This window comes from Eupeodes corollae, chromosome 2 (assembly GCF_945859685.1).
Source record: "Eupeodes corollae chromosome 2, idEupCoro1.1, whole genome shotgun sequence".
Taxonomy (NCBI): Eukaryota; Metazoa; Arthropoda; class Insecta; order Diptera; family Syrphidae; genus Eupeodes; species Eupeodes corollae.
Window position 1 is genome coordinate 69818549 of NC_079148.1, and position 12779 is coordinate 69831327.

General features: G+C 37.4%; 1 protein-coding gene across 1 annotated transcript; it reads left to right on the plus strand.

The window, feature by feature from the left end:
* Positions 1-7357: 7357 nt before the first annotated feature.
* LOC129947924 (myb-like protein Q) lies at positions 7358-12394 on the plus strand. The gene has a single exon (XM_056058690.1). It carries the CDS (start codon positions 8426-8428, stop codon positions 12317-12319), a length of 3894 nt encoding a protein of 1297 aa, XP_055914665.1. The 5' UTR covers positions 7358-8425; the 3' UTR covers positions 12320-12394.
* Positions 12395-12779: the final 385 nt, after the last annotated feature.

A 12779-nucleotide genomic window follows, 5' to 3' on the forward strand; every position in this document is an offset into this window, starting at 1 on the left:
CTCTACCTACCTCCTTATTTCATACATAATCTCAAATTACGAATATACAGCGTGTGATGCCTTCATTCATCATTTAGCAACAACCCCACAATCACCAGCTAATTTAGTCCTACCTCCACTCCGTTCAAAAAAATAAAAGAACCAAAAAACCATCCCTTAGAAAATGATGCCAACACTCAAACTGTCATCTCATAATGCAAAAGAAACTCTCCCGGTTCCTCTACCCAAACCTATCTTCAACATAAAATAAGCCACCCAACAAACCCAACCATATCAACCCACCAGTAGCGAGCAGCTCCAGGCTCCAGGCTGCCAAAACATAATCCCGATTCTCGAACCTGGTTCACTTGCAGTTTACTCTGACTTCCTAGAGAGTATCTTCCAAAACATGTGGTGACTCACTTTAGATGCATTACAAGGTCAAATGTGTGCCAATGAAGTCATAAGGCTGTGAGACAGATACAACGACGGGGTAGGTACACACGGGGGAGAACTTCTTCATTCATCGTTTGTGCATTAAGCCCCCCATCACACTGCGTTCGTAGGTCTCTCCTCCTCGTCGTCATCACATCGTGGCAATGGCAATTCATTCAAGGAAGGACCCACATTTCCAAGTTCCAACAAATAAAAGAAATAACTTTCTTTTTCCTTCACTAGATGATAAAATGTTTATGGTTCGGTTCGGTTCGGATTCTGACGGATATATTTGTACCTAAACACATACCTACGCACGCACATACGAGTATATCGAAAATTCGAAATTTTGCTTGGTTTTTGAAACCATTTTTCGTTTGTTTATCTTCTTCAAACAACAGAAAAAAATAAAATAAAAATAACAGTAGTGTAGAAAAGAGAGAGGACAGCAAGCAGAGGAACCTAGGTTTTCATTGTTTTCTTCTGCATTTCCATCATTCTCTCTAAACAACACATTCTTTTCTTTCATACATCCATACATTCATATGTGTTTTCTGTCTTCTGTGCTACGTTTTACGTATCTGCTGTGTGTGTTGAGTGCCAAGTGCTCCTATCCGCTCGGTGTGCAGTTGAATATTATGTATTACATATATTCTATATGTGGTAGATAATTGTCTTTTGGTTAGCATCTTCTCTTCTTTTATTCTTTTCTTTTTATTTTGTATGCGATGGACAAACAAAAAAAAGACGCGGGACCATGTGCTTAGGCTTACTTACTCTACTCTACCCGGTGTATTGGTCTGATTTTTTGAATCCATCTCCTTCACCATCTTTTTCACTTTTACTGCTGTTAGTTCTTATGTTTTTCTAGACCATTATGTATAGGGTTACCATGTAGCTGTAGTTACCTGTCAAAGATATGATTTTGAAATTATTTGATTTCGATTAGTTTATTGGATCTTTGTGATTAGAACACTAAATTTAATACTGTTTTAAAACGACATTTTATGTATAATTCAATACGTTCTTCAAAACTGCTCGTTTATTACAGTTCCAAAAGTTGTAGTTGCACAAACAAAAATATAAAAAGAAAATACCTATTTTAACTATAAGTTTGCGAAGAAAAGTTGGATCGTGCTTGAAATTTGTCTCAATGAATTTGTGATGAAAAATTATTTTAAAGACATGTTTCGTATATGTATGTATTTAGATGTAAGAACAAATTTCACTTAAATTTGAAAAGCCTGTTCATTTTCTTTTTATCTCTGTTTCATTTCATTTAATTAAATTTTTTCGTGAATGCTTAGTAACTATAAGATATAAATTAGTTACAAGTAGTTACAAGCTAAAAATAAAAATTGGTAGAAAAAACTGGATAAATCAGTAGTATTTATGATGATTTATAAAAACCAGTTTCATTCACATTAGCTTTAGTATTTTTTTTAAAAAGCTTTTTTTATACAACTGCTAACGTCACCTTAAGGCTAAAGCGAAGTTACAAAAAGCGTACCTTAAAACACAGACTCAATGAACTTGAGACGTTAATATCAAAATAAATATGAATAAATAAGACTCAATTAATACGGCATTTAGCAGCTGTTAGTTTCTAAAGAAAAAGAGGCAAAAGAAAGGTCATCACAATAAATCAAACCAAAATTCAATTTTTTGACGTAAGCCAAGTTTACCTAAAGCCAACGAATTAAGATGAAGCAAAACTTCAGATTTTATTTGGTATCATTATCGCGGGCTTACACACTGGGTCCAATACTGGCGATTAATTGTCTTTTGGAATAATGCAACGTTTAATAAAATCATTCAGTTATGAAATAAGCTTATTTTATAGAGGTATTTCGGTATTAAATACAATTCGAAAAATTCTTTCAGCCATTCTGAATGGAAGGCTTATTAAATGGATTGAGAGTAGTAATCGATTGAGTATTTTTCAAGCTGGTGTCAACCAGGTTATACTACAATGGACCATGTTTTCGCTATCTCCGGTATCGCTAGAAAGTTTATTGAACGGAAGAAGAAACTATACATTTGTTGATTTTAAAGCTGCTTTTGACAATGTCAACAGGTGCATAGGTGTGTCTCGCAAGTTTTTATTAATGTACGAAAATCTAAATTGCATCAAATGCAAGGCTAAGGGATGGTTATGATTTCTCAAAATAGTTTCGAAACAATAGCCGGTTTGCCACAAGGTTGTAATTTGAGCCCTTTACTGTTTTCTCTCTTCATTGATGATATTTGTGATCATCTTCTCTGGAGGAGTCTATTTTGGTAACAGCATTGTCAAATTTTATTATATGCCGACGATTTGGTTATGTTTGCCGACAATCCAGTTTCGCTACAGATGCAAATTAACCGAATTTGCTTATTTTGTGAGACTTGGGGTCTGCAAATAAATTTACAAAAACAAAAATTATGATTTTTGAAGGAAGGTCAATAGCACCGTTATCAAAATAGTCTACGAATTTAAATACTTGGGTGTTCTTCTTACCCACAATTTAGATTTCGCTAAACATGATAAAATAAAATAAATAAAGAAGCCAAGTTTGCACTAAATTTGATGTGGCCTAAGTTCTTCTCCAACTCCAACATTGATCTGGTATTTAAATATAAAGTCTTAAAGGAAACAATAAATTCATGTTTTATACCCATGGCCTGATGGTTAGTGCGTTGGACTGTCATACAAGGGGTCTTGGGTTCAATGCCAGCCTGTGCCACCTTAATTTAAAAAAAAAATAATTTGCGCGGGTACTGCCTCTTGCGAGGAATTGACAAATCCTTCAAGAGTAAATCTTGTCATGAAAAAGTGCTTTCTCAAATTAGCCGTTCGGATTTGGCCTAAAATTGTAGGTCCTTTCCATTCCTGACAACAGTACTCGCACACAGGAATGGTTGAAAGTTGTAAGTCACTAGGCCCTGGTTCACAACGGACTATTGTGCCACCCAATTTAATTTTTTTTAAATTTAAATTCCTGTTTTTGCAATGGTGAACAAGTTTTCAGTTTTTTTAACCTAGATGCTTTCGAGAGCCTGCAAAATCACTTCTTTAAGCGCTTGTTTCGTTTGCCTAACTCAACTCCAAATTACGCCATTTACGCAGAGTCAGGCATTACCCCTATTTATATACAAAATTTAAAGGCTAATGCGGATTGTATTGTTCAGGTAATGAAAAGAAGTGAACTGTGCCTTCACAAAATAATTTTGAAAAAATAGCTGCAATCGAATGAATCTCCGTTTAAAGACTGGAACCAACTCGCAATAGCAACAGAATCTTCCCTCAACCTTTCGGAAACCAATGTTGACGACTGGCAAGCGCATTTCGCTGGTGTTATTGCTAAGTTTGACCAAAAGTCGTATGTAGAAAATCTTTTTAGTGCAATTTCCTCAGCATCTAGAAACGTTTATAGAAACTTAAATCATCATTTGAATTCAGACATGAACTACTTCAGAATGATTACTCAGTTGCTCAGTTAAGTATTATTTTTAAAGCCAGAGTCGAAACCTTAAATTTTAACTTTATACCACACCGAAGTGATTTGCCGCAGCTATGTGATCTGTGCAACAGAAGAGAAATCGAAGATATCTGACACTTTTAAGCTATTTGCCCAATTTTACAAGAAAACAAGAAAAAAGTACGAAATTCTAAATGGTTGGCTAAACGTATGCAAATTTTGTTGACAAGCTCTTAACTACCGGAACAGTTTCACGTATTAAATCAATTTTAAGCCTATTTCATTTCATGTTGCAAATAATAAAAAATTGTCTTTTTTGTGTTTCAAATCACGTAAAAATTGTCAAAACTTTACTTTCAGTAAAGCTTACTATTCAAAAAATTGTATTATTTTTATAAATTGTAATTTTGTGTTTCAAATCATGGAAAAATTATTCGAATTATTCTTATATGTATTTGTATTTAAATAATTTTACATTTTCTTTTTAATTTATATATTTTTTTATCACTTATGAAATGTCAATTCAGGCAGACGGCAGTCAATGCCATGTCCTTATTCTTAGGAAATTATATTGTAAAACCTTTTTTTTTTTTGAATAAAGAATTTATCTATCTATCTATGAAATAAGCTATACATATTCCTATTTGTGAAATTGTTTTGTTTTGATAAAGATTTTTCTAAGATGTGTATTTTATTTGAATTTTCTAGTCTTTAAATTAGAAAAGGAATTACAGCATCTTTTTTACTGATTACATTTATCGCTCTTAATATAAAATAAATATGAACATCAAGATTTAGCCTAGTTTATAGTGGGTTAAGTTTTGTGGTTTAATTGTGTTGAAATCAGCTGATCAGCCTAAATTAGGTCTGAAACTATGATTTCCTCTATGACATTTTGATTTACAACTGCATTTGAGGATAAACGTGTTGAAATAATAGAGGATCAAATACCTATGTCCCAGGATCAAATACATATGTTCCACAGTGTACAGAATCCCCCTAATGCATTTAAATTTTGACGTTTTTTAATTGTTGAATCTGTCGTGCGTCCGCTTTGTTGATTATGTCATAATTTCAGTGAGTTCAATCCAAAGCTCTGTCAATTTGAATTTTTCTTTTGCAAATTTTACAGGTAATGAAACATGAACGTCCTAGACATGAGCATGATCATTTTCTTAGAGTCACTTAGCATTCTGTTTTTCAAATAGATAAATTTAGAAATAAAATAAAGCTACTTTAAATTTTGAAACTGTTTTGTTGATGAGGGTTTCTTTTAAGTGGTAATTATTAAATCTTAATCTTCTAGCCTTGGGATTATGTGCAGAATATTAGGGTATTTTAAATTAAATATAAGAGATTTAAGGATTTTGATAAAGTGAATTTAAAACATGGATTAGTATTAATTACATTTTAGCTAGCAATAAACTATTCCAGGTATAAATAACCTGTTGCAAATGTAAAAGATATAAAATAAAAATCTGAAAAATATTTAGGTACTTAAGAATAACATACAATTTTTTTAACCTTTTTTCAGTATTTTAATGTTACTCTTTAAAATTCTTAATCGTTCTTGAGCTATTTGATCCATATTAATATCTGCGAACTAAGGTTCAACTACATTATATGACTAGGTTAGGAAAAGCTGTCACAATATAAATATAATACAAATTATCCGACCCATAAAAACATTTTTATGAAAATGCATCAGTTTTGAAATGTTATTCATTCATGGAAGTTCATATGGCATCCCTGGTATGGTGTTTTGTGAGAACTACATTTCAAACAAAACACTCGAAATGAACTTAAAAAGAAAAAGTTCGTTTTATTTTCTTTTTTTTCAATTTACTTGCATTTTTGTTCGTTATTTTTTGATTGGTAACGAAAAATTAAGAACTGGCAGCTCGTTTGTAATTATTTTCTCTGTTCATAAACCAAACTCCATTTGAACTCGAACTCGAACTCACCTGGCAAAGTCAAAATGTTTCCTTTTTTGATTTTTGTATCATTTATTCATTTTCTCAACATCATTATCCATCGATGGACTTTTTCTTCTCATTTTGGCAACCACAAGCATTTCTTTGACAAATGAAACGATGAACGAACGAGAGTGTGGAATGAAATGTTGCCGCTTCCCGTTCTTGAAATTATTCTACATAAAACACAACACAAAAGAAACTATACTCTCCCATCCGACTCCACATCCATACATTCACATAAAATTCAAACATAATTTTTGCCATCGACAACATATCGTTTTTTTTGTTTTTTTTCTGTCCATTTTTCCACACTGTCCGTCTGTTTATGGGATAGAGCATAGAGAGGATAGTGTGGAATGGAGAATACCCACAAAACACTTCCATACCAACCCAACATATACGAACACATATCCGCACATAAGTAGTTAGAGGTAGATATTAGAAATTATCACAAATGTGTGGATGATATTATGCTCTGATGTGCAGCGTTGCCACAAAGTGTTATTTGGTTCTCAGTTTTGGAGTTTTTTTTTAAATAGCCTACAAATTTAAAAACATATATCATTTTGGCGCCTAAGTCAAGTTTAAAAATATATTCATACTGCTCTCTGCAAGCACTCTACTTGGGAACACTATAGGATTTGAAATTGATGAGGGGTATGGTAACGTTTATTTTGCATTTCCTGTAATATACCCAAAACTAACGAATAACTTTCCAGAAAAAAATTGAAACATTCTGAAGAACTTTCTAACAAACGGTGTTTTCCGCATTAATTATATAAAAACAAAACAGCGAGGAAATGTCAAAACAACTTATTTTCCATGTGTTTTAAGTGAAAAACTAAATTTTGGAAACTCATTAGATATAGAAATAATTTCGCCGCTTTAGAAATTGCTATAGATACTATAAACTTTAAAATATCTATCAATTAAAGAAGGAAAAATTATCCAATACAAATATTAATCAATTGAAGCTAAACTTAAACTTTTGCCCAATCATCCCGAATAAACTTCAAAAAATCACCCACTACTTTTTGTTGGCGGCAACGCTGATGATGTGCTTGCTGACTATTTCCAAAGGAATGTCCATTTGTCCATGCGTCTATGGAGAAATGTATGCGTGGTAAACAGGTAGCCAAAATACTCTCGCATGTATGAGTAATAATTCCACAAATACACACACACACACACACACAAATAACACAAACAATGCCTTTTCGCTCTGAAATTGAGTATGTGTATGTGTTATGGAGAAATTTTAAGTTTGCTTTGCCTTTCCCCGTTATATACAAATCTGTTGGTAAATAAATGGACGACGATATTGTTGTTTTTTTTTTCTCACTCACTGTCGCTGTCGCTGTCACTATACGGACTATACTAGTAAACTACCCTTTCCCCTTTTGTTTTGTTGTTTTGTTTTGTTGTGTAGAAAATGCGGATGGAATCTAAAAACCGAAACCCATCGTCATTTGTATTTGCAACGTCGACCAGGACAAACGCTTTTTTTGTTTTTTGGAAATTTTTATATTTCTTCATAACCATTTCGGCTCGTTGGCATATTTAAAAAATTAATTTTTATTATTTCCTTTTAATAAAACAAAAACAACCACAAAAAAAAATTAAATTAATTTCTTTTGTTCTCAAAATTAATACAAAATTCAAAAAATAAAAAATCATTTAATTTTCTATAATTTTAAATCCGTTCTTTTTTGTTTCTTTATTATTTTATAATCAATTTTTAAATTATAATTTTAAATCGAAATAAAAATAAAAATAAAAACAAAAGCAAATATAAAATAACGAATCATACAAAAAGTAACGACGTGCAATCGGTATTTGAACAGTTGATATTTAAAAATTTGAAAATAATAACGATTAAAAGAGAAAACAAAATAATATTCTATTCGGGTCGTGATTTTTACTAATTCATTGTAAAACAACAACAACCACAACCAACAAAATACAAAATAAATTAATTAATTAAACAAAACTCAAAAGTGAAATGCTCAAATGTTTATTCGCGTTTCGGTGTTAATGTATGTATGTGTGTGTGTGTTAATAAATTAAAATAAAACAAAAAAAAAAACAACACAAAATTATTCTACAAGATAAAAGTACAAACAAGTGAAGGTGGGCAAAAGGAACACAAAACAGAACGAGTGCGAGTACAGTATCAATAAATAGCGAACGAACAGCAAAGCAGCTACAAGTGTTTTCGTTTTCTTTTATTATTTTTGTTGAGACTTGAGAGATTTTTGTTTTGAACGCGGCGGCAAAGAGAAAATAAACGACGATGACGACGACGAAAAACGAGGCACAAAGATTTAGAAAGTGATTACCTCTATATAAGTTTTATTTTCCATTGTGTTTGGTGTGTTTAGCGTTCGTTTGGTTTACGTTACCCTTAGTAAGGTGCTGCGCTTTGGAACAACGAGGACGAAAGTATCGTTGTGTATTTTTGGTGTCCATGTCCATTGGTTCGCTGTGTTTATTATTTTTTGATTTGTTTTGATTTCGATACGAAAATATTTAAATAAAAATCACCGACATTTTTACGATTGATATTAAAATGAAATGAGCTTAAATTGGAGTAACAGAGACCCAGAGATCGCTGCATTAAGTAAAACAACAGCAGAAAGTTCATCGTCATTGGAAGGTGTGATTGCAGTGGCAGAGCAGCAGTTTTCATCATCGACTTCGATAGACCAAGAAGATACCGGTGAAAGTAAGAGAAAAACCGGAGGAGTAGAAGTAAGTGGAAGTGGAATTGGACAAGACAACGTGTTATGTGGTGAGGCGCCAGTTGTGGTGACAACAGACACGAGTGTATTTACCATAAGTACACTGCTATCACCTCCAACACCGCCGACGCCAACAAATGTGCAGGCATCATCGACAATGGCTGGGATTAAAACCGAAATGCAACCGTTGCATACGGTCACAAATAGTACGGTGAGTGCCGCAGCCGATTCGAGTGACAATCAGCCGTCAACACCAACGCCAGATCACCAGGCGTTACCGCCGCCATCATCATCCTCATCATCATCGACTTCGTCGTCGCTTCATCATCAACACCATCTCCACCAACAGCACCAGCAGCAGCAGCAAGCGCAGCAACAACACCATCACCACCACCACCAACAGCAGCAGCCCCATCACCACCATCCGCTCTATGGAAGCAGCGGTGGAGCAGGCTTAGCTAACCCAAATCAAATGTATCAAGACATGCACTCGTATCATCCCCCAGGAGCGGGTTATCTGGGTGGCTATGAGCAATTCTATCATGCGCCACCAGCCGGTGTGGATTACGGCAGTGCCATGCAGCAATTGCAACAGAATCAGGCTCTGTCCTATCAAATGCAGAACCAAAGCTTGGCGGCAACTCCCGGCGGTCATACAGACTACAAAGTCATGGCTACATCACAGCGGTTCCATCCGTACTTGAACAATGGTGGCTTGCATCATTTATCGCCAGTCGCCAGTGCTAGCCAAAACTCTCATTCTTCAAATCCCGTGGCTGTAAATGCCAATGGAGGTGCTGCGCCCAATAATACCAGCAGCTCTGTATCAAACAGTTCACTAAGTCCCAGAGTAGTGAGTTCGTCCAGCCCGTCGCAGAACAATTCGGCAGCAAATCACACAATGGCGGAAGTGAAGAGTATGTCTAATCGTACCCCGACGCCATCGGCGTCCAAGCAATGCAATAAGTGTGGTATATTGTGTGCCACCGAAGCCGAACTCAGCGAACACTACACCAGCATTCATGGCGCTCCCACCAGTGAGGATTGCATAAACTCGGCAGCAGAACGTTCAGCGTCATCAGCTTCAGAACGCGGCCAGTACCATCCATTTGCGCCATACATCAAAGAGGAGCCTCCCAGTTCGGATATTCTGGACTTGGACTCCCAAAAGATGGTCTATCCACCCCAGCCAGAAGACGAAAGTGCTGCTGCTGCAGCAGCGGTCAATGCAGGTATGCTTCCAATGCAACGTCCAATGACTTGGCCACAGGATATTCATCCAGCTTACATGCCTGGACCACCTCACCTTGCCGCGGAGAATAAACATGCTGGCTACTATTCCAAACAAGATTTTGCCACAATCAAGAGCGAATTCCATCCTATAAAGTCCGAGTATGTTTCTCCCACGAATTTCGGTATCACATCATTGAAGCCATCAATAAACAGTGTTGAATATGGCCAACCGATAGCTCCACAAACTCGTCCAGATGACAAGCCATTCGGCAGTACCGATTTGGCAACAGGCAATAACCCAGTGTCGTCCAGTCCGTCGGAGTTCCCATCGACTACAACGCCCCAAGACAACATAACTCAATACCGAAACTTTGAGCCGCCATCATCATCGTTGCCAAGCAGTGGCAGTTCGGCCAAGAGCGCCACTTGGAAGTCGAACGAGGCGCGTCGTCCAAAGACCTACAACTGTACCGCATGCAATAAGTGGTTCACTAGTTCGGGTCATTTGAAGCGACACTACAACACAACTCTGCACAAAAATGCAGTTAAATCTTCTGGTCAACCAGATCCGGCTACAATGCCAATAAGCGCCCATCACCACCCAGCCCGCGACCCGAACTCCAAGCACCACCGTAATAGCCAGGCCAGGCAACCGCCGCCTATACCGCCGGAGCCGCCCAGAAGTCCGGATTTCTCTTCGCAATACACAGCACAATCGCCAAACGGATTCTCATCTCAGGCTCAACAACAGCAGCAGCAGCAACAACAGCAATCTCAAACATTCCAACAATACCACCCACAAAGCAATTTAAACGGTCACCCAAACGGGCTAGCAGGTCCCTCCGTCCAAGCCTCCCAACCGAGGGGCCTGCTGACCATTTCGAGCACAGAAGTATCCATCATGGATCGGGAGGAGGAACAACTTCACAACACCAACAGCAGCAACAACAACAGCCTCCAACTACAGGAGGAACAATATCATCATCAGGAATTACAGGGGTCCAGCCCCAACAACAGCCCCAGCAGCAGCAACAACAACAGCAGCAGCCTGGAGGAGGAATATCAGTCAGCCATCAGCCTGCATCAGCCGCAGCAGCAGCGGCTGCTGCCGCCGCTTCAATCTCCCCATATTATCTCCCACCACCAATACCGGGAGGTCCACCCCATCCACCACCACCAACAGGAGCCCACCACCATTTTCAACACAGCCACCACTATCCACAATATAATGGATCAACAGCAGCAGCAGCCGCCGCAGCAGCAGCAATACATCATCAACCCTTTGGCTATCAACACCACCACCCCCATCACACTCAACAACACCACCACCACCATCCCATCATACCAACATCTGCAACAACAGGTGGCGGAGCACCAACAGAACTATCCCACTATTATTGGTAATGACAACCAGGAATTAATTCAGCTTAATTCTTTCGTCGACATCGCATCGCTCGCAAACGTTTCATCCTACCCATCGAACACGCAACAGTCACAAATGCAGCAGCAGATGGTCGCCCTAGACGCCAATGGCCACATCGTCCAATTGATCCATCAGCCGTCTATGATCGATCTGCAACGCTACACAGGCGGTATCCCATCGTTTAAGGAAAATCTAATGCAAGCTCCATCTCCTACCGTTCCCGAGTCCTACTACAGCAGCCGAATGTCGCCATTCGGTGCACAGAGTTCGCCCCAGGAAGCCGACATCCCACCAATGCACACCACCGCTGCCGCACCGCAGCAAAACGATCAAACAAACCCATACTCTCCAACTGTGTCTTCATCGACAACGAATCAACTCTCCAACGGAGACGAACCATCGCAAACAATCCGAAAACAGGCCGTCAAACGCAAGCGGGAATCCACCACCACCACAACTAATGCCACCTCGACCACTCTGCCCACAGGCCGTCTCAAGTGCGAGGAATGCAACAAGGAATTCACCAAGATCTGCTACCTCACGCAGCACAACAAGAGCTTCCATTCCGGAGAGCAGCCATACAGATGCCAAAAATGCGGTAAGCGCTTTCAATCTGAAGAAATTTACGAATCCCATTTAGACAGGCACAAATCCCAAGACAAGCCGCACAAGTGCGACGTCTGTCCCAAGCAATTCCACCACAAGACCGATCTGCGCCGTCACAAAGAGGCCATTCATACTGGCTTCAAGGCGCACACCTGTGACTTGTGCAACAAAAGCTTCTGTCGCAAGGATCACTTGCGCAAACACAGCGACATTCATATGCGCCCAAAACCCCCCAAAAAGGTCAAAGCGCCACCGGCTAGTCGCAGAAAAACAGCCAAAGCCCAAGCAAATGAAACTCAATCATTAGCCCTGGAGAACGATTCTCCACTTCAAGCAATTTCTAGTGTCGAAGACAACAATAATTCAGATTCCTCTTCCAATAATTCCTCACTCCTTCCGCAAAAGTTTGAAATTGTCAAAGTCGAATCATTCGCAATGGCTGGCCAAGACCTGGTCTATATGTAAATTATTATAATTGTATATTATTTATATTTAAATATTTCGTGATAGCCATTTAAATTTTAAACAAAAACAAGACAATATATTTGAAGCCAAAATTGAAACAAATAAATACGAACTTCTCAGGGAAATTAGATTATAGAAACTTTAGTTTAAGAGAATGAAGTTAGCATCCATAGCCAGCCACATCAACACATCCAATAAAATTAATTTAACAATAAACTTTAAAATAGGATCTTTCAAAACTTTAATAAAAATAAAACTATGATCTCAGGAATCACCACCATTTAAACAAACAAAAACTTACAAATACATTTACTAAACTTAACGAAGGTTGTAAAGTCCGACAAGATTTATAAGAAGAACATCCTAGAATAAGATTTAAACAAAAACTATAGCTTTGTGTAAATACCTATAAATGTATTAATTTTATTAATTATTAGTTTTATTTTTGTTTTTCTTACGC